At 42.1% G+C, this 22,606-nt stretch overlaps 2 protein-coding genes across 2 annotated transcripts in view; both read left to right on the top strand.

The window, feature by feature from the left end:
* LOC141769509 (transmembrane protein 132C) overlaps nt 1–22,606 on the top strand; it is a 162,421-nt gene that overhangs the window by 118,852 nt on the left and 20,963 nt on the right. Inside the window, exon 5 of the mRNA XM_074638642.1 lies at nt 15,146–15,289. Coding sequence (XP_074494743.1) covers nt 15,146–15,289 — 144 coding nt within the window. The remainder of the gene's footprint in view (nt 1–15,145; nt 15,290–22,606) is intronic.
* glt1d1 (glycosyltransferase 1 domain containing 1) overlaps nt 1–22,606 on the top strand; it is a 148,199-nt gene that overhangs the window by 39,300 nt on the left and 86,293 nt on the right. The gene's annotated exons all lie outside the window — the stretch shown is intronic.

Here is a 22,606-nt window from a genome sequence, read left to right on the forward strand (position 1 = left end):
CAAATCTGTGTCTCTGAGAGCCAAAGTAATGAGCACAACATGGCCAAAGGCTGGTGCTGCAGACTATATTATAGCAATATTACATCACAGACAGTCAGCGTTAATATCACAAAATATTGCTTCACGGAACTTTACTAAAGTCTCGCTGACTTTGTAGTTACTTTGTTGTAACTCCAAGTAAAGATGAACTGAAAGCCCTTTTAAATGTAGACTATTTGGTGTTGTTAGGGTTACTGTATTTTTTGCAATAGTGAATCATTGTTGTGATCAGTGATGTAGACAATGAATCAAGGTTACAGATGAAAGAGAGAAGAAGAGCAGAGGAGTGATAGAGGAAGAAGGGGGGTGTTTTCAGAGATAGCGGAGAGGCAGAAACACACGGAGAAATTCTCCACTCTTTTTTAATCAAGTTGACAGGGGAGACTTCACAGAGCATGCTGAAGGCATCTGTTGACACAACAGCTCTGCGGTTTTGCTCTAGAAGGTCCTTTCATCTGTAATTAGCACTAATTAGTCTAATAAGCTAGACTGTATTTTGTCGTAATGGAAAAGCCGCTATAATTGTGTTTTGACCAGAAATAATCTCATAGACTGAAGGAGGATCCATAACTGACCACGGCTCTAAAGGTTATAATGTAATAAAGCTAATGACTATTAGAAATGGGAAGTTTATTTTGGGTTTGATCACATTTATGGCCTATTACTACAATGGCTCCTCCGACCCGTTCCCCAGCCCAATTTATGTCGTGTTCCAAATTACCGTGCCCTTGCTGGATTGATTATTATAAAAATATCTTTTTATTGCATTTTCCCAGCCAAGTGACGGGCTCCGCCACGGGTGACACCTCTGGGAAAGCAGCGACATCGTTTTGAAAAAGGAAACTCTCTTTTTTTCCCCGTTCCCTTTGAAGCGGGCTCCTCCTGTGTGTGTTGCCACAGACCCACCTACATTGGGACGGCTCAGAGCGCCGCTCACCACTTTGTCACCAATTTCAAACCGCGAAGCAGGAGTTCTGCAAATGCAGCAATTATTTCAAAAGCAGAAAATGAAAAGAGTACTCAAAAGTTTTAGTCAGTTTAGAGCGAGGAGGCGCCTCAGAACTCTGTCAACTGGAACACTGCTTGCGTGTCCTGGCTTGTCTTCTCTTCACCTGCTTTAGTTTTCTTTAAGATCTTTTCCTCTTTTTTTCCTCTACCTCTCCTCTATCCCTATAGACAAACATACATTAACCTCTTCCACTCCACCCTCTTTACCATAGACCCTTTTTGTCTATTTTAGGGGGGTAGAGGGAGATAGCAGGTCAGCAGTAGATGCCACATAGAAGTGGTGTACATCATCTGAAAGATGGGAACCTGAAGATTAATTTGAGAAGCAGCTCAGCACTATGTGTCAAATTGTTCTAGTCATAAATCATAAATAAAAAAAAGTAATTAATTAATTAAAATAAATTGTGAAAGTGTTTAGAACAGGGCATAGAACATTATGATTTAAGTATATGATAACCATCCCCATGCTATATTATGTCTCATAAGTTGTTGCAGCAATTTTGGGGTTGACACCATTTGTTACACAGATTTGGTGCTAAATTTAACCATTTTTACCACTCAAGAATTGATAAAAAATTATCAATAATCCCTCCAAAATACCACATTAAGACACCAAGACCTTGATAAACACCATAGAAAAAGCCATGCTGTGATTTAGTTACAAAAACTTTTGACATTTGGAGATTTCTGCAAGACTCGCATTTTTCTGTGATTGAATGGCGAGCGCTTCTGTTCTGGAAACTACTCAGAAACCCCCTTTTTGTCAACACACGTAGGAAAGCCATCCATCCTCTGAATGCCCTACGTCTCTAGTTTGTGGTTGTAAAGTTTCATGAGGCTGTGAGTATCCTAGACGTCACCACAGGTCATTTTATACAGTGAGATCAAATTTTAAAAAATGGTCTCACTATATGAAATGGCTACTATGAGGACCAACATCATCACACATGAACACAGTTGACCACTTCGCTAAGTCCCACCCCTCGAACGCAGACTGGCCAATCATAGTGTAGCATCGGCCGGCTTTCATTCAGGCCGAATGAAATGACTTATCACAGTACAGCAACAGGCACAGATACTGTATTTGTTCTTTTTTTTTTATCAGAGCATTTGATTTATTGATCGCTGTCGGGATGTAATGAGAATTCCAACAAATTCAACAAAAGCTGTTTTTGAAGAAGATTATCAACCCTAGCTTTAATATATTAACAATGGTGATTAATTGCCTCCCTTGTCTCCCTCCGCCTCCCTGTGTTAGCATCCTCCATTTCACTTAAAGTGTGAAAGAGATGTGTGTTTTTTTGGGTCATCTAGAGATGGATCTTAAAGGCAGTAATTGGATGCCTGAGCAGATTCCTCTGCACAGTAGGAGGCTGGTCCATTATCTTTTACCATCGTGGAGTAATACGCTCCTGTCTGGGCTGCCCTCATCATCATTACCCATGCTGTGGACGCCTTGTGATGGAGAGGGAGCAGGAGGACAGGGCATACATCATATCTGGACTCATCAGTCTTCCCGCTCCAGCCGAGACACCAAACTGTGCTCACTCACACGAGTGTTTCGCGGGCATAGAGATGAGGAGAAATGAAAGCGGCCGTTTGTATTCACGCACCGCTCCAATGTATCGTTAAACAATACATCATCACCCCGGCCTCCTCTGGCCACTTCTGCTCTCACATGATAAAGTCATCTATCAACATCCTCCGATGAATGTTTCATTTTACTCCTTTCGATTCCATTCCCTCTGTTGCAATGCACATCTTCTCTGCCAGGCAAGTGAGATCTGGAGAGCCATTCATCACGTACATAGTTAGACACACAGACACAAGCACTTATGTGCCAGCTAATCCTGCAGAAATGCCATATGTAATATCATGCAAGCTGTTTATCAAGAGAGCATGTACTGTACACCTTGCTTGAAAGTCATCTAATAACCTCAGCCACTCAGTTCTGCTAGTGCTGAGTCTCTGTTGCAGGTCCTTGCTGTTTTAGTGGAACAGAATAAACATAGCTTTTTTTCCCCATACATACAGTTTACAATAAGGGAGCTGATGGATGGACCCCAAGCGAGCAATCCATTAACATCTACTACAGCTTAGAGGCTGATGATGAAGTGGTAGTACTAATTGATGCTGCCGTGTGCACATGTGGCGTGCTACATGTAATGCTAATTAGGACAACAGGTTGTAACAAATGGTCACTTAATCCAGAGCACGATCAAAGCCCTTGACTCTGTATGGCTTCACATTTTACACGTTCCTCAACTTCTTTGCCATCATAGGATGTAGGGCTATACACCTATCTCCCGCTTTGATACTATCACGACACTTGGGTGCCGATTCAATATGTATTGCGATTTATAAGTATTGCGATTCTACAAGTATTGCAATTTGATATTACGATTTATTGCGATTTCTGTTAACTTTATTAACACTAGACCATGGGAAAAAGTTGAATCATACAATTCTAGGGACTTTTACTTTGGAAAATATCTAAATTGATACAGTAAAAATGTTTGATTTTCAGCATATTTGTAATCAGAGATGTCTAGCTCTGCTTTTCCTGCAATGTGTGAAACCCAAATTGTTTCCATAGTTTACTGTATGTGTAGTGTTTACCTCTTTGGATTTAAAATGTGAGGGTGCAGGTCGTAACCACGCAGACCCGTTTTCTACTTCCCTGCAGGCTGCAATTTGTTTTGGTTGACGGATACGGAACAGATATGACGTCGTGTTACTCAGACTACAACAATAAAAGCGGTAATTTCCTTCCACCTCTGCATTAAAAAATATATTTCAAAATCGTAAAAAAAAATTGTGATACATAGGTAAATCTATTTTTTTTTCCAACCCTAGTAGGATGTAGCTAGAGGTATTCGGGAGGACTGGCATGACTCATTTTTACTGTGACTGCATGTGTGGTAGCAAGTGAGGAAGTGAGTAGGTGAACTGCTGTAGCTTTTCATGACACCGCCGCACACTGGGAGTTACTTTAAAAAAGAGCAGACACACAGAGGTTTAATAGCAAATTCTTCCAGTGTCACTCAGGAAGACGATATACCCTGAAATGCTCTTGTAATTGAAAGGCCTGAAAGTGAGTGGGATGGGTTTGTTACCTTTTAAAAACACACACTCACACAACCCCCCTTGTGCAGTATGTGATTAGAGCTTTAGAAGAATACATTTCACCGCTGCGGAGCCTATTTCTGCAAAGGCTCGCTCATTACGGTGACATCAGAAAAGTCGCCATTAAGAAAGCTAACCTTCCCGCGATGCTTCTGAAAGCTCCTCCGGCAAGTGAGGTCAAATCACTTGTTTGCTGCGCTCGGGAGATGACCCACAATGCATTGTGTGACTCACGCATTTGTGTAAAAAGTTTATTTTGCTAACCGCAGACCTGTGCCCTTTGGAACCACTTACATTCTGGTTTCTCTAATTGAATGCTGTGAACCTTCATCCCCGTCGCTGTAGCCCTCTTTGTGCTCCTAAACCTGTCAGTTATGGTGGAAATAGTTTGTACAGAGAGGCAAAAAAAATAAATAAGCAGGGATGAAGTGAAGGGCGGGATCCAGACTGACAGATCAATCTCACAGTGACAGTGTCTGCACACGACCATTTCTCACATCTCCCAATAATTGTTAACATCCCACTCCACAGTCTGGCCAGCTTCTATTCATTCTGACTTTAATCTAGGCCCACTGAGGTTTGAGAGGAATGTGTGTATTTTTTTTTTTAGCGGTAATGGACTCTACAGTGGAGCTGACCTTTGTCCCTGCTGAGAGAGGTCTGTGTCCAGAGGGCAGCTAAGCCAAGCTAAGCCAAGCTAAGCTGCCAGTATGGATCTCGATCAGAGCCGGGTGAAGAAATCAGACCAGAGATCAGGGGGTCAGCCCCCGCAGGCATGGTTGGCCGTCGGTGAAGAACTCTTCATCGATCGGCCAGAGTGTGATAGATATTGGGCTGAAATTGAGCAGACTGGCGCAGGCAGGGTTGTTTCCTCGCCTTCTAGCCTCCGGGCCCCAGACTCGATGGGCGAACAGCGGGGGCACCGGAGAGATATCGCGGTACCGGAGCCAGCTTCAGTCAATGCACCCGCCAGGCTCCCCTCCCCTGAGCCCCTGCAGCTCTCTCACTCATCTCTGGGTGAGCACAGAGTTGGTGCCTGACCTTGATTCTTCCTGACTGTTGTTGAAATTCACCAGGGATGCCCGCTCCTCCCTCCTGACCCATTGATCTAGATGTATTACAGGTATGGTATTCATGAGAATTGCAGGGTATTCGTCCTATCAACGTAACATATTGTACTTCTACGTCCGGCCATGTTTTATTCATAAGCTCCTTTTCGCAGCATGAGGTGTAATTTGTGGCCGCCGGACTCCAGAGGATGGATCCGTCCCTCCAGCACCAGCCCTCGATAATACTTAACTTTGTCCTAAAAGTACAGACAGTAATAAGCCCTCTGTTAATGTGCTCGAATTATTGGACAGGCGTGTTTATAAGTGAGGCCCTTCGGGTGAATGGATGCAGCACAGAGTATTCTAACAGCACTTCATAAACCTATACCAAAGAAGGAGTGAAAGTCCATTGTTCGTCCCATTGCAACGTCAGCTCCCAGCACCAGAGCTACGCCTCTGCCATTTTGGACTGAAAGCGACAACCGGACTCCAGTAAAACGTCCACCTACAAAGTGCCGTACAAAAGTAAAACAAAATTATTTCTATTCTATTATCATCATTGTAATGTCTCTACAGAAATGGCCTGTGTTGAATGATCAAAATATTATAAATATGCATACTATTATAACTATTTGCTTTATTTACGGTACCGGCTTATAGCATACAGCCCATGGATGTATTATAAGATAAAAAAAGTGATGAATTACAACCAATATATCCATTATTACAGCAGCATACAGCCAGCGGGAAGTAGGCTTGCCGCGGTAGTCAGTGTTACACAGTGGTCAGACACACACCGATTACATTACGTACCCACCACACCCACCACAATAAATCCCATGTAGTTCATTTTCGCGTATCAGCGGCGTGTTGATGCTACAAACTCAAAGTGAATGTGTCTGCTCCGTACAGTATGGAGTCTCAGCACAGAGCAGCAGGAGTCAGATTTCACTCACACGATGCGGTCCCGTGAGTCGGATGCACGTTCATTATGCCGAGGAAAATAACTCTGGATTCGGCCGTTATTTAATTTTACAACTTTTAGGACATAATGATTTAAATGATGGCTATTTAAGTGTTCATACTGGGATGTTGATTTACCTAAAAAAAAAGTATCCGCTGATTTACAGACGTCTCTTTATACATCCATAGCCATGGACTCATTGGCGTTTACAGTCCACAATATCGGCAGCGCATTGAGCGGCTATTGTCAAAAAAGCATCGGAGTTTTGCCTCTTTGTTTCTATACTCTTTGCCTATACTATTTTCTGTCACACAGAAAATGTCTTCCTTTGCATTCTCAATGTCTCTTTTGAAAATAATGCATTTAAGATAAACCCTTAGACTCTTTTCATTGTAGAAAATGAATTATACTGTCGTCAACCCGTGTGGACTGAGGAATCAGGGACAGTTCATAATGTAATTAATATTTGTGGGGGGATTTGTCCTGTCAGCAGCTTGTCATAGTGACAGATCCCCACAGTCAAAGTTTACCCGTAAATCATGTGCACTCATAAATAATTTACAGTTGGGAGCATTTCGATGTGACTAAAACATCAATACCGTCCCTGAACTGCCGTGTGAATCCTCTTGCATAACTGACCAAGCAGCTCAGATGAAGAGGAGCGAGTTCCTAAAATGTCATTGGTTGCCCTTCTTTTGAAGTTTGCGAGGGCAACAAGAATACAACATTAATCATTCCACCACTGAGTCCATTATAAGCTGCAGCGCCGTTTCCTTCAGGTACTGAGAGAAGTGACGGGGAGGATCAGTGCCAACCATTTGTCGTCTGATGTTCTCTTTCTTATCGTGCTGCTTTCACAGTCACACTGGCCCGATCATCATAAGTGAAATTCAGGTCAGACGTTCAGAAGTAAAAATGCTTTATTCTTTTTATTTCAGTCAGAGATATTTAACAGTAAGTCAAGGAACTGAATATTTAAAGGAAGTTATAGGGAGGTTAGATTCTGTGGGAGAATAAAATCCTCCCTTAAAGGAAGTGTTCGACATTTTGGGAGTCTTTCCATCACTGTGACGTTGTCAGGCAACCAGCAGATACTCTGGGAGAACACTGCTTCCAGCCAAGAAAAACTCCCTGTAAAACCACAACTTGTCTTTTTACACTTTTGTTTTTGTACCAATTAAACAAACAAGAAATAACATTTTAGTTAACTAGCTTTAGAGGTGCTGGTAGATTGTTGTTTTTTTCACCTTCTGGACAGAGCAATGCTAGCTGTTTCCACCTGGTCCTAGTCTTTATGCTAAGCGAAGTTAATTGGGAGATGACTGTAGCACCAGACAGATATGAGAGAGACATTGAGCACGGCGTACGTTGTGTTTGTTTACTAGGACGTACATGGGTTTTTTGGGGTGATGAGACGCTCCGTTTCCGCCAGCCAGACGGCCCGTAACGTTAGAGAGTGTGCGAGAGAGACTTGAGACAGCCATTCCAAGCTACTACAATGCCGTTGTTTCAGATGTGAAAAAGGCAGACATCAATTTTGATAAACATGTCATTTAATAAAAAATAACCTCACCAGTTGATTCATCTAATTTATTGATCTCAGCATGCCCTTGTGTAAAATAGCACTTACTGTCTATAGATTGTCGCCCCTCTGTGGCCAATTATGGGTATTGCAACATATGTATTTCTAGTCTATAGATATTTATATCTATGTGCATTTCGGACGATAATGCATCAGACAGACCGGCACATATGGGTACTTCGCAAAAAGTCAATAGACTTCATGATGTGATGCTGGTCTAGTCTATAGCTTGGAGCCATAAAGCCCCTTAATTATATATTTTTTAAGTCATGGCAGAGGAGCAAATCGGAGATCAGTGTTTTTGGATTTATTGTTGGTGCAACCAGCTACACAGCAACTCTTCGGCATAGTGTTATTACTGGATCGGCTCCACTATCAAAGCAGCCATCAGGTTAGTCTTCTCCCTACCAGTCAACAGTACTGAGCAGATCAGATCTCAGACAGGGCACTGCCATACACTGGAGATGGGCTCTTTGTGTGCCACATACTGCTGCCACCTTCATCCGGTCCGCCGGGGGAAGAAGCGAGGAAAAAGGGGGGAAAGGGAAGGCCGGAGAGGAAGTGGCTCATTGTTGGAGAAGCAAAGAGTGGGAAGAAAAGAGAAGGGAGCAAGAGAGAGACCCTCATTAAAAGGCAGCGTGTTGGCTTCACAATCATCCCACCACTTCAATGCGCTGTCATGCAGTGATGTATCGCTCTGCATGGTGCTACCAAGGCCTTTATTCCCACTCTCCTCCATGTTTCTCGCTTCCAGCCAATTAAACGCCCACTGGAATAGAAGGGAGGAAGTGCCACATTGAGCATTGCACAATGTGGAGAGAGGAGCTGATGAAAGGACATGCCTCTTTTAGTCTGCTTAATAGCTTCAGGACATTGTCTGAGTGGCGTTTAATGTCTACAGCATATAATTCACTATCCCTCTACTCGCATTTCGGTTTCCTTACACGTACGCATGCTTTATCGCCGAGGGACGCAAATGTTTATCAGAACCATGAATATTTCATTTAGAGTAGGTTAGTTGACTATTGGCATACTTCATGGCCTCTTTTAATGCTTTCGCTCTAGAAATCCCATGAAAGATCATAAAGAGACTCGTGTCCAATGACAAGTCATTAATCGTGGCGGTAAAAGCACCAGATTAGGTGTCCTGTTTTACAGTTTTTTTTACTACCCTGACTTGTGATTTTGGGTTTATCTGGTAAGCTTGTTGGCTTTAGGACCGCCACCACAATAAGGGGCTGACAGGACTAGGCATACACTAAGCATAAACACTGTGTTTACCACCCTCTCTGCTCTCTGCTGCGCCATGCATAATGCACGCCCTAAAATCCCCAACTCAACACTGTGCTTGACCTGCTCATTTGTTGTCGTAGCCAGGATGGCGAGGCCAGAATGTGGATGTGCAGAAGCAGAGGCTAATCGCAACAGCAGGACGGGCAGCGGCTTCGCTACTTCTCATGCTGCCCGTGTCACTCAGGCTGACACCATAAATCTCACTTATTTTCAGATCCAGCCGAGACACAGGCAGAAATTACGGCCCCGAACATATTACCAGCCACAGCAGTGTTCTGAATGCTAACGGAGGGATCCTTGATAAAGCAGACAGGCAGTTCTCCCACAGATTATTGAGCAAAATCTGTGAGACGTGAGGGGGCACATTGGCTAGTAAAGAAAAGCACCGACACCGGCGTCAACAGATGAGAATCATATGAACTGCAAAGCATGCAGCATGCATAGAAACTTCTTTAAAAATATTAAGAAGTGTGTTCGTACAACTGGATTTCTGTCACGTTCTTTGTTTAAGAATTTCTATGTTAAGTGCTATAGAAATAATATTATAATACACCATGCTTACTGGAGAGGCAGAAAGATGGGAACATGACAATGGGGATGCAGAGAGGTGAAGGACAGAAATTATTCACACAAATATCAGTTCTGATCAATGCTTCCCATAGAGGTCTTTTTTAAGGTGCTGCATGTAATAGCCTTAGAGAGTACATACTTCTGATTGGCTCGGTGTGCATTATTTTCAGATATGTGTACAGCTGTTACTTTGCAACCTCATCAATATTCTAAATTAATGTTCACAGGTGATAGGCTACTTGTTTCAGGTGTTACTAGGCGATGGCTTCTTCTACTTCTACTTGGCTGGTGTGCCAACCGGCCACAGCGAGCAACTGCCCGTGGACCTGAGAGACCCTCGGGCGTCCCAAAAGCTCCAGGTTCACTATGTGGTGTAATAATTGTGAGCAAATGAGGACTTTACCAACATGCTCTGGCTATACTGCAATTGTGTAATTTTGTTAGATTTGTAAGGAAAGCTGTTGGATTACTATTTGATACAAAGGTAGATCGCTTTAAAGGGTCTGTTTGTAACTTTTTAAACGTATAAATGTACCGGGTCGGGACACATGCGTGCTCGCATATGCGCGCTCGCGTGTGGCCGGAGTCACTCTAGACGTGAACGCGCGCTCACTACACACTGCAGAGTTAGTTTAGCTCTGAGAATATCTAGTGAATGTACAGTGGACGTTTGTGCAGAAATAAAGGCTGCAGCTCCTCCAGACCAACAGAGGTTTTCCGTGTCTCGTTACCAACCGGGTGCCGGTGTCTCCCCTGCGGGCGGAGACGACAACGTTACTCACTGCGGAGCCCTGCTGCTTCCGCCTGCGCTGAGGCAGGAAAAGCCAACACTGGGATCAGCATTGAAATATGGTGATATTGTGGTTTTAGCTGACGTGTGTCGCCTCACTGTTTTGAGCGATGCTCCTTCGTGTCTATTTAGAGCGAGCAAGCACGAGCTTGACGCTGACTTTCGTTGATTTCACAGCCACAGGTGTCGCTGTTAACAAGCATTTCTGAAAATTACAAATAGTCCCTTTAAGACAGAAAACGTAAACCAGTTTTACTTTGCAACGCATCTCCATCCCTTAACTCCTGTTCAGGCTGTTTAATTCAGACTTTATGTTAACTTCATCTGAACATTGTATATAGCCTACTGGGTGTTATCAAGGATTACTATCATCTTTTATCCCTTAAATGCACATAGGACAGATGTGGGCATTTAGTAACATTTTTATATCCTGCAAGCAACACACTTAAGAAACACACATTGCTACATGTAGCACCTTTTAATATTACAAAATGAAGAACCATAAAAACAAAGCAGTTACAGAACTATGGTTAAAATACATTTTGTTGAAATTCCCCTTTACGACATCCCAAGTAAGAAACTCATTAATCTCTGACTATAATAAAAAACTCCCATCAGGTTTCACAGGCCCAAATGTCATTGCTTCTCCTTTCAGACTACTGTACGATGACTGAGTAACGCTGCTGGTCTCCATTTTGTGTTTAATTGCGCCGTCTATCTCTGAGTGTGTGGACCATTGATGCATCACTGTGGGATCCCGCTGTGGCTTATTACTGCCAGGCCCTGCTCTCTGCTGCTCTCAACCTGCTGGGTCATCTCCAGCTGCTGTAATCTAACATTAGCCTCCGCTTTCACCAGGTCCCAGCCATTTACCCCATCATGTATTATAGATGACCCTCTGGAAATGGAGGAATCCCAGCAGACACAGAATTAATTTACAGCAACCCTCGATTTTAGGGGAATTGAATCAAAGTCGGAGGCACAGGGAGAAGGGGGGGGGGAGGGTTTATATTGCCGTATAACACTGTCACAGTCTATAAAATTGTAATGAAAAGCCATTTGAAGATTAAGTGTTTTTTTGTGATTCATCGGTATCTCTTGGCTCAACTAATAATCATTTCACTCCAAAGCTGACTGGTCTCAGTAATTGATGCTTACAAACGACCAGGCTCCTTTCAACCAAACTTAATCCTCCTTTTCTCTTTTTTTGAATGGCTCTGATTCACAAGCTCACAAACACAGGGGGGAAGTCTTTAGAAACTGAGTTAAGAGGGCAGTGTACAAATCTTGTGTACTTCTCCGGCGACAATGGGATATGCATGAATGTGGTGACAGGAAGTCGGGCACTGTGGATTGGTTCCTGTCTGCGCTTGTCAGGTTTAACAATATTACTCTAAACAAATGTGACATTTTATTCAACAGGCATCGCTCCGGAGTTAGGTTTCTCTGTTAAAAGAAAAATAATAGTAGCTACCTCAACAGAAAAGCAATGAAATGTCTTCAGTGCTGGCAAAGCTTAAAAAAAAAGGTGTCTTAGGGTTCCTGTCCATTGAAATTAAAGAAATCAGAGCAGGGCTTTCGTGTGAGACCATCCCAATGGCAGCAGCTTAAAATGAGAGGCCTTTGTCGCGCTGAGCAATTAGCTAAAGAAAGTCATTTCAGTTCCCCAATAGCAAGAAAGCCATGTTCGCCGTATAGTACAAGTATTGAGGTGTACACTTTGACCTCAATGGCAGCTATTTACTGAGCTGCCCAGGGTTCCCTAACAATCTGTGTAATTGTGAAGCAATTTCTTCAAACCAATGTTCATGTGTGACTTTAGAGAGAAAAAGTTACCTCAAACTTATCTTAATTGGCCCCAATTATCCTCTGAGACAATAGTGGTGTGTGGGTGTGTGTGCATAATGAAAGGTTAAGATTTATGTTCAGAGCGATGAAGCCGCGCCATCGAACTTAAAGAACCAAGGCTGTCTAGATAACTGAGGTCACTCACTAAGAGTACCTTTAATGCAGCCCAGTGGCAAATTGCAGCCTTGATGATTTTTATAGAGCCTAGTTAAGGCTGATTGGCCAGTAAGTACCAATTTACACAGGACAGAGTCCTGGCAGGTTAAGCCTCATCAAGACATTTAATACACTGTATTATTCTGCCAAAATACAGTAAATATACATTTAGTTAACTACACATGAGATCAGACCTGACTTTTTGGTGCCTATTTTACTAACCATTCAGAGCGCGTGCCCGTCCGGAACGGGCCGATTGCTTGGCCCCCAGAAGTGCTACTTGCAGCATTGTCGAGGACCGCAGTATAGCTGTTTGCACCCGCCAAGTGTGAAGTTGATTTTGATGAAAGGTTCTCGAGATATGCAAAGGACAATCATATATACATATATACATACCGCATCCAGACAGACAGAGATTCCTTCCTTCATTAGATGATGCTGCTACAGCTCCACCTTTTGGCCAAATTGCACCAAATTTGTAATGGTCATTCAGACACAATATTTACACATGTCCACCAAATGTGGTTGCAATAGCTCAAAGCGTTCCGGAGATATGACATTTCTTGTAATATAAGCCCTGCCCACAGTGTTTTGAGCGAATTTTGAGGGCCAGCTATAGCTAAACTGTATGGAAACATCAAAAACTTTTTCCGGCGTGGTCCGGAGATGTTCTGTTCCAAATTTGGTGACGATTGCTAAAAAAAATGTGTAGGAGTAGCAAAAAAATCTGATTTGGACACAATTCAAAATGGTGGATAATCAATCTAGACACAAATGGACATGGCTTATATGGATAGGATTTTGTTTCTGAGAGTTAAGGTTCATAATTTACAGGCCAAAACGTAAAAGTCATTGTTCATATTGCCACCATCTGGCCAAATGGCACCACATTCGACACTGCACTCCCTTGGGTCCCCAGCAAGTATGAAATCAATCGGATGAGCAAGATATGCAAAGGAAATACAAATAAACAGACACAGAAAGACAGATATTCCTCATTTTATAGTCAGATGAAAATGATTCTTATAATTTCTGTGCAATAAGAGTAATGTAGTGGTTTCAGCTTTTGACTCTTTAGTTGAATTCATACTATTTGGTGTGGTTAAGCTACCTTTATATCACATATTCAAATATATGATTATGATATTATGAATTGTAAATCAATGTATTTTATTGATTTCAATATAAATATGAATGGAAGGCGGACAGCCAGACAGCTAGCAAAGAGATGGTTAATCCCTATGAACCATGGACTGTAAATGATTCAAATAAGTGTATTTTATGACCAAGAAATGCTGCATTTTCTCCTTGGATTCTGTGATGATTATCCAAATACAGAGCACAGTATCTGCATATTTTAGGTATTGCATAGGTTTTATGGCTATGTTTTTTTCCAGTAAAGTAGAGGCATTCAAAAGCTACAGTTACGCAGTTTGCCGGCGAGACTGTAAACTTGAAACCCTTTAATCTCAACTTCACTTTGTAGGGAACTATTGTTTTGGAATTTATTTCCATACTTTTTCCTGGTACCACTTGTGTTTTTGTTGTTTCCCTCTCAGAAAAGCGCCTGATCAATGAAATGTATTATTATCATCAATCATCATATATTTAGGACCCTGAATCTAGTCTATGATGTCCTCTTTAGCATATCAAACCTCCCTGTGGTCTGGGAGAAAAAGGGCAGACGGTTTGCTGGAACTGTAGTGTTTTCACATTGAGAAAAGAAGCCAAACACATGATGAAGGTAGAAATGACACTCACTATGTATTCCAAACAAGGCAGGGAGTTTGAGACGTATGGTGGCAGTACTCTCGCTAGGTAATTACACATGCACAAGAGAGGAGGGTAATCGCAACAACCACAGAGACTGCAAAGAGTGCCTTCAAATTGCTGTGGATCCAGGATGAATTAAAGCCGGATCGACCCTGGCAACAGAAACCTTCAGTGACTTCACGTGACGATGTGTCTGAGAAGAGACGCAGATGATTCCTAGAAAAATGTTCATGTAATAGAGCGTGAATAATCTCCCAACATGAAATATAATTCTTTAAGCCTCTCATTTGTCTCCTGTCGATAATCAAGTAAAATCAAAACGTTATCCGTAATTTTGGTGACCAGCCAACCACAATGTTATCCTAATTATATTCATCAATTAGCTGGCTGAAGAGCGTGGCAGTGAGGGGAACGTTTTGTGTTTATCCTGATAATTGCATTCACAATAATTAGAACAACCCCTGAATAGTTATGGTTATTATTGTTCATTTTATATTTAGCAACTCAGCTAAGAAACTCAAAAGTAGCGATTCAAAAATCACACAAAATGCTGCATGTTGCACCTTTAAAAGGGTGAAGAAATCATTTCCAGGAGACCAAAGGTGTACAGTGGACCTGGCACAATCGAATTTAAATAACAAAAACATGTATTTTTAGCTGCTTTAAGATTGTCCCGGACAATGTGCTCACCAGCTGCCATCAGTCATTAGCTGTTTCCACCCAGCAGTGGTTCTATTTCACAGCAGTTTTTCCCTATAATCACATATTGAGCGCTGATTGTGAAAAACCTCTTTGGGACATTTTCAATACAACGCGCTTGTTACCTGCACCTTTTCCATTCTTTCTGAGCTACTAATCACTGGTTGTCTGTTATTGGGTGGATTAGGGACCTGCCAGGCTTTCGACCACTGCTGTGCTGATCTCTCTCTCTTTCTTTGTGTCTCTAGGACTCCGAGATTTTGAACACCGCCGTGCTGACTGGGAAGACAGTGGCTGTTCCAGTAAAGGTGGTGACCATCGGAATAGACGCTTCTGTCACTGACGTCTCCGAAGCAGTGAAGTGTCGCTCTACAGATGAAGATGTGGTCAAGGTCAGTAATGATGTTGATGTTGAAAGAGAAACGAGCCTCTGTAAGTTTCAATCAACCTGTTTATATCATAGACTGTATATAAGAAGTGGACGTATTTACCGTGATGTCACCCATTGGTTTGTGGACTGCCGTTTTGAAGCCTCGAGTTTGGCATTTTGGCCATCACCATCTTGGCTTTTAGCAACCAAGGCATCTTGAGGCGACCAAAATGTTACAATGAACTTTCATGAACTGAAAACACACTGTAAAAGGGTTAAAGTTGTAAAAGGAAAACATGGACAACTCCCAGACCGGACAACGCTGTGGTAGTGACCAGTCAATCACAAGGTAGCCACGCCCTAAAGCATACCCTGCTTTATGGTCTATTTGACTCTAAATGGGACCATAATTTACTAAATGAACATCATGCTGTGTTGAAGAAGAATGCAAGATTAAGGCACTTCTGCATTGGCATCACTATTCAGACCCTGAGGTAGCGCACTCATATCGACTCTAAAACACAGTAGTGTCGAAACGTTTGTCTGTTTTCATTAATATAAGCTGCAAATCAATCCGTATGTTTCGGTCCCTTTTTCCACTTGGAAGTTTGCTGTCCTGAGCCTGAGACCCCTTTCACATAGTAGTAGTGAAGTAGTCATGTAATCCATTGTTAATTATATAAAGATATTGATTATAGCTGCTTTAAGTCTTAGAATAGTCCTCACTGTAGATGCAGATGGGGAGCTGTAACATGGTTGTAGATGTACAGTTGTAAGGCAAAGGTCTGTTCATACGTATACTCTAACAGCCCTGCTCAGCGGAAGCAGTGGTTATAAGAGCCCACTCATAGCATGACCTTGAGTAAGTAGAGTTTATTGCTTACAAGTAGCTGTATTGAAGAATACATGGAACTAGAGATTGAGACCATAAACATATGTTTACAATGCTTCATTTTTTCAGACCCAGAAGTTCCCTACTGGTTTATATATACATTTTCAATTTGCGCAAAACCCGAGTCGAGATGCGGAAAATTACAAAGAAAAACAACAACTCTGAAATATCACAAAAAGGGTTTTACACTTGGTTGAGATGGAAAAGTTGGTGTATTGATAAAAGCAAACTGCAATTAAGTGCAATGGAAACAGACTTTGCAACCAAGTCATGACGTGCATGAAGCATGTGACTTAAACGTCCACTGAAGAGACAAAAAAGCAGCAACGAAACCATCAGATGGAGTGATGAGAAGACTGTAACTTTCCTCAAATTAATGCATTAAACAAACAGAAATGTGTCTTCTTCTGAAATGCTTTAATGGTGTGAGGATGGGAATGCATATTAATCAGATTTTCTGGTAATTTGTTTCAAATTTGTACATTTGCCTGCATAACACATGTAATTGATTTATATTTAATTAATTAAAATACTGATAAATGTATTATTTAAAATGTGTGCAATCAATTGGATTTACCATAATAGACTGTTTGCAAGTCTATCTTGTTTATTGGAGCAATATTAATTCAATTCAATTTATTTTTATATAGCGTCAAATCATAACAGAAGTTATCTCAAGTACTTTTCATATAGGGCAGCTCTAGACCGTACTCTATAATTTAGAGACCCAACAAGAGATCCTTCATGAGAATGCACTTGGTGCAACAGTGGCAATAAAAAAAACTTTAATGGGTAGAAACCTTGGGCAGAACTAGGCTCTGCTAATTGCAATACCTAGTTAATATCAAATTGAACTGAAAAACAAACAAATATGTGCATGCAGTGACCCCATGCAGGTATTGTTTTACAAACACTGCATTAGAGCTTATGTGAAAGCAATACTGTGAATATTAAAATTGCGACAGATGAGAAGATTTTCTATGTTTAGCACGTCTATATAAATCCTCCAGAAAGGATAAACAAACAACATGAAAGTATGTGTTTGATATGCAGTGACTGCTGACAGGTTGCTCAAGTGTTCCTTTATTTTTAGAGCCCCTTTCAAACCTGGGGCACCAAGCACAACAGAGGAAAAAGTCCCTCACAGTGTTATAAAGTTGAGCCCTGGTATCAGTGGCTTTGCTCTCCAAATAAAAGAGAAAAAATCACTCCAACAGAATCCCAATGCCTTCTTAATAATCTATGGAACGACTCAATGAAAAACCGGAGAAATAAATCACATCTGTCTGAGGTCTGTATCCAATTTAAGTGGCTGAGATGTTGCTCGGTATCTAGAAACGGCACCCTGCTGTGTAAAGGGCTCCCTTCCAATCGTGTTTGAATCTATCAAGATCAGAGAGGATAGTAGGATGCAGCAAATCAAACTCATGTAATGTACACTAAAGAGTGTAGTGTAAATAATGAAACAAAATCAAAAACTAAAATAGAGGAGGATATTTTGCCGCATGGATTCACCTTATCATGTCTGATGCGTGAGTTAGGGATGGTTAAGAGTCTTCCAGAGAGAAATTAAATAGCAGTCAAAGACGTTTTTTTAAAAAGCCACAGCTCTGCCGCTGACATCTCTTGGTCAGAGCATCCATCCTGTATGCTCACTGGTGCTCACTCACTCTGATCATAGCCTGCGATCATGTATGTAAACATGACTAATTCATCTAATTTTGAGCTGGGGAATAGGCGAGAAGTAAACACAGTGACATTAAACCTGAATAATGAATCACTGTGCACATCAAATGATGCGTCTACTCACTCGTGGAATTATAATTACAGTGAATTTGAAATAAATACCTCCGGTCACATGCTTTTTCTTTAAACCTCTTTGGAGATTTGTCGTGTTTAAACAAACTTTTCTCTGACATGTACTGTACAGGCTGAAATAAGGCTCTGTCTCCATTACTTGGTGTGCACATGTTAAGGCCAAAGCATAAAGCTTAGTTCACTGTATGGACAGTGTCGGATGTGGGTGCATGTGGATGGGCAGCAGCTGCATGTACAGTGAGGACATTTTCAATATCTTTATATTAACAATGGATCTTTACTTGTATGTGAAAGGGGTCTCGGGTCAAGGACAGCAAGTTAAATTCAATTAAATTCATTTTGATATAGCATCAAGTCATAACAGAAGTTTCAAGACGCAAGTAAGAACGAGGGACTGAAGCCCACCGATTGATTTGCAGCCTATAATATCGCAGACCAACGTTTCAACACTATTGTATCTTAGAATCAAAAGGGACAAAGACATAAAGCAAACATATATTGTCAACCTGGACAGCTATGGGTCCAGATATTCCCGTCAGGAGTTGGTAGAGACCAAAAACAGAGCTAAAAGGGAGTGAATATGGACTGAAAACAGGACTCCAGATAAAAAATAATGTTGCTCTGTATCGGCCAGATGTGTAATTAAGCAACTGTTAGCTAACAGCGTTGCCATATCACCTTAAAGGTGCAGCGTGTAGGATCTGGCGGCATCTAGTGGTGAGGTTGCAGATTGCAACCAACTGAAACTTCTCCCATGTGCCAAGCGTTTAGGAGAACTACAGTGGCCGTCGCAAAAACGTGAAACGCGAATGGCCGTATCTAGAGCCAGCGTTTGGTTTGTCCATTCTGGGCTACTGTAGAGACATGGTGGCCGGCTCCATGAAGAGGACCCGCTCCCTATGTAGATATAAACGGCTCATTCTAAGGTAACGAAAACGCAATTCTTATTTTCGGGTGATTATACAAAAAAAAAACATACTTATTAATATTAAAGCCCATTTCTGCAAATAGATCCCCCTAAATGCTACACACTGTTCCTTTAAAAGATGACAATTCATCATTAATGCCGGGTACACACGATCGTCAGCAAAACCCAGATTTTTTGATGGTTCTAAAGATTATCTTTCCAGATGTGGTGTGAGGTCTGTTAAGAGTGTTTTTACATCCCTTGATCGGCTCGGATGTCGCACCAATGTCAAATCATAAATATTAAACATGTTCAATATTTATGATGGGATATCCTGTGTGTGGGGAACCCCGAGGACAGCCGATGACGCAGTCACGTGGGAAAGAACGATAGCCAACTGAGAACCAAGCAGACTGAAGAAGGAACCACCACGGTCATGGCAGCCGCGGCTATTGCATGAGCTAATGCAAAACATGAAGCATTAAGTCATAGTAAGATGGACCTCAGAAATGGAGGACCAACTTGTGAATTTGTGACAACACAAGTGTTTATTTAACATGTCTCCATGGCTTCATCCATCCATCCTTTGTGAATTTTCAGTACACAGAAGTACAAAAACTAACATCGCTAATTCTTCCTGCCTGTCGTCCGCCATGTTTCCGGTTTTGAGAGTTGGGACTCTTGTTGTTCATGAATGAATCTGTTAGTGTGTGGTGTGCTGTTTTGGCCAAATCGTTGCTCTCCACACACTAAAGGAACAAAACTGTTAAATTTAACATAACATGTGGTTATGGGTCTCTCGCATTTTCAAAATCTGTTAAAATTTGAAATTTTTTAGTGTGGGCCAGCGTTCAGTCAATTGGTTATTGCAGGTTTAAAACTCAGTTAGATATGAGTTTTAAACGCATCATTTTGTCTGTCTGGTTCTTTAAATGGAAAGGTCCAAACATTCTCCAGGTACGTTGTGTTTACATTTTCAGGCATAAAGCACCTTTCAGAATTTACCTTTGACTTCTCGGAATTTTTTATAGGAAAAATATTTCAATTGCTCACACACACACAAAAAAGAATATTGAAACCGCAAAATAAACATCACAAACACGTTCCACAGTTACGTTATGTGTTAATGAATTCCCAGAGCAAACCTCCAGACTACTTGTTAGCCATGAACTCTACTTACTCAAGGTCATGCTATAAGTGGGCTCTCATAACCACTGCTTCCACGGAACAGGGCTGTTAGAATATGTACAGACCTTCGCCTTGCATTGAAGTGAGCGCTGTAGCTTATGCAGAGGAGTCTGAGCGGCTTAATTGCTTCTGTCAAGCCAACTCTGTGTACAAGCCAGAGACAGGCTCACCCCACCTTCATGCTCCCTACTCCCATCGCTCATATCTGCCGTGGATTGTATCCGTCTGGTGAGTTGTTAATTTCCTGGGCTAGATCCAGAGACAGCCTTAATGTCCTCTGTAAGTATTCTCCCGTTAGCTGCCTAATGCGTCTGATTAATGTGGCAGAGGATCCTCCTGGACGTTTATGATACTTTGTGAATCAGAATGACGGAGAGTGTGTAATTCACAGAGACAGTCCCCACCCTCGGTCCGCCACAACACACATACCGCTGGCAGGGTGCACGAGAGGTTAAAGGGGCCGCTGATTAATTTGGGGTGTCTTTTTATGTTAAAATATTGATTTGGAGCCATGTCGGCAGATGATACAGCACAGCAGGAGGGTTTAAGCATGTCAGTGTAATGTGTTGGGATGGCTGGAAGTCGGCTGCCATGTTTGCTATAATTGTTTCTGCTGAGATTGTTTGGGAATAGATCAGAGAAATGCCAGCGGGCAGTTTATTTGCCTGTCATGGGACATACTGTAGCAGACTGTATGTTAATAAATCCCAAACTCATTTACAGATTCTTTTCCTACAACAAATAAGGGTGAACTGACTTCCTGCAGATTTTTGTGAATGCGGCAAGAAAAATAAGACTGATAGGGTAAACGTATTTGTCAGCAACATCCATCTTATTGATCATCCTCATCACGGTTAGATTTGGTCAATGAGCCTCACATGGAGCCCAGTCAGATGGTGTTGTTTAGCCTGCAAGTTAATGCTTGTGCGGACAGGTTGCAGGGCCCCGACTTGTGAGAGAAGTCGGAGACGAAACGGGCTGTCAAAGGCACTTCAGTATCAGCCGACTGAGTGCAGTGAGAGAGAAAGAGCCGAACAATGAGGGCTGATAAGGAGCAGGGACTCCTCTGACATCTTTATCAGTTCAAACACACTCTCACACTGGGAGCCCTGACGGAGCCCAATCTGATCCGTGACTGACTGTAGTCAGGGGAGCGCCACCGCCCTTGTAGAAATGTGTAAAGGCTTCATTAAGCAACTCTGTCTGTCCCTGTTTCATTGCAATGTCTTGCGGATAGAAATAGAATAGGAGTAGAACAGACATCCCCATTCAAATCACCCACCGGGTCTGTAAAGTGAAGCCAATGCGGAAGTGCCTTAAACTTGCATTCTTTCTAATAGCCAGCAGGGGGCGACTCCTCTGGTTGCAAAAGATTGCATAGAAGTCTATGAGAAAATGATCCTACTTCTCACTTGATTTATTACCTCAGTAAACATTGTAAACACGAGTTCATGGTCTCAATCGCTAGTTTCAAGTCTTCTTCAATACAGCATGATGTTCATTTACTAAATTATGGTCCCATTTAGAGTCAAATAGACCATAAAGCAGGGGATGTTTTAGGGTGTGGCTACCTTGTGACTGACATGTTGTTACCACGGCATTGTCCGGTCTGGGAGTTGTCTGTTTTTTCATCTTACAACTTTAACCCTTTCACAGTGTGTTTTTCAGTTCATGAAAGTTCATTGTAACCTTTTTAGTCGCTTAAAAATATCTTACTCAGCGTTCGATGTACATAGCTCCACCCTCTCGTGTCACTTCTGGTTGCAAAGAACCAAGATGGCGACGGCCAAAAATGCCAAACTCAAGGCTTCAAAACTGCAGTCCACAAACCAATGGGTGACGTCACGGTGACTACGTCCACTTCTTATATACAGTTTATGAGCAGGATGGTCAGAGGGGCGGACATTTTTATGTGTACCATTGCCATTGCGACCGTTGTAGCGGGCTAACTTCTGTACAAACTAAACCAACTTGCGGCAAGTTGTGGACTCACTGAGGTGAGGTTTTGCAGTAACGACTAAAACAGCAGTGAAGCAGTAACATTACGAAGCATAGCGAGCCAGAGTTAATGAGTAAAATTTAACAACTTATTGCTTCATCCACACACTCTAGTCACAGTGTAGGAAAGCAGACTGCTGTCACCAGATGAAAACAACTTTGTTCGGCTCATTTTCTGTAAACCAGTAAAGCATGATTGAATTAGCAAACTAGCTAGAGCTGGTCTAACGGTCCCTCCGCCTCAGTCCCCGTACTCCGGAGAGGGACAAACTACCTAGCTGACTAGTCAGCCATCCGTCTCTGGAGCTGCGTCCGCTCTCTTCCCGGCGGGCTATGACCACACTTTACGGCCCCACTGACATGTGTTGTCACCATAAGAACCAAAAACCAATGCCATTTTCTTTTGTACTCGTCAAATGACCACAGAAAACAGTTCAATTTACGTTCTACTCCTATTCTGCATTAGTGCATGAGCAAGGTACTACTGTTTATGCTCTGTTCATTTTATTGGCTGTAATAATATAGAGCAAATATCC

This window comes from Sebastes fasciatus, chromosome 6 (genome assembly GCF_043250625.1).
Source record: "Sebastes fasciatus isolate fSebFas1 chromosome 6, fSebFas1.pri, whole genome shotgun sequence".
NCBI lineage: Eukaryota > Metazoa > Chordata > Actinopteri > Perciformes > Sebastidae > Sebastes > Sebastes fasciatus.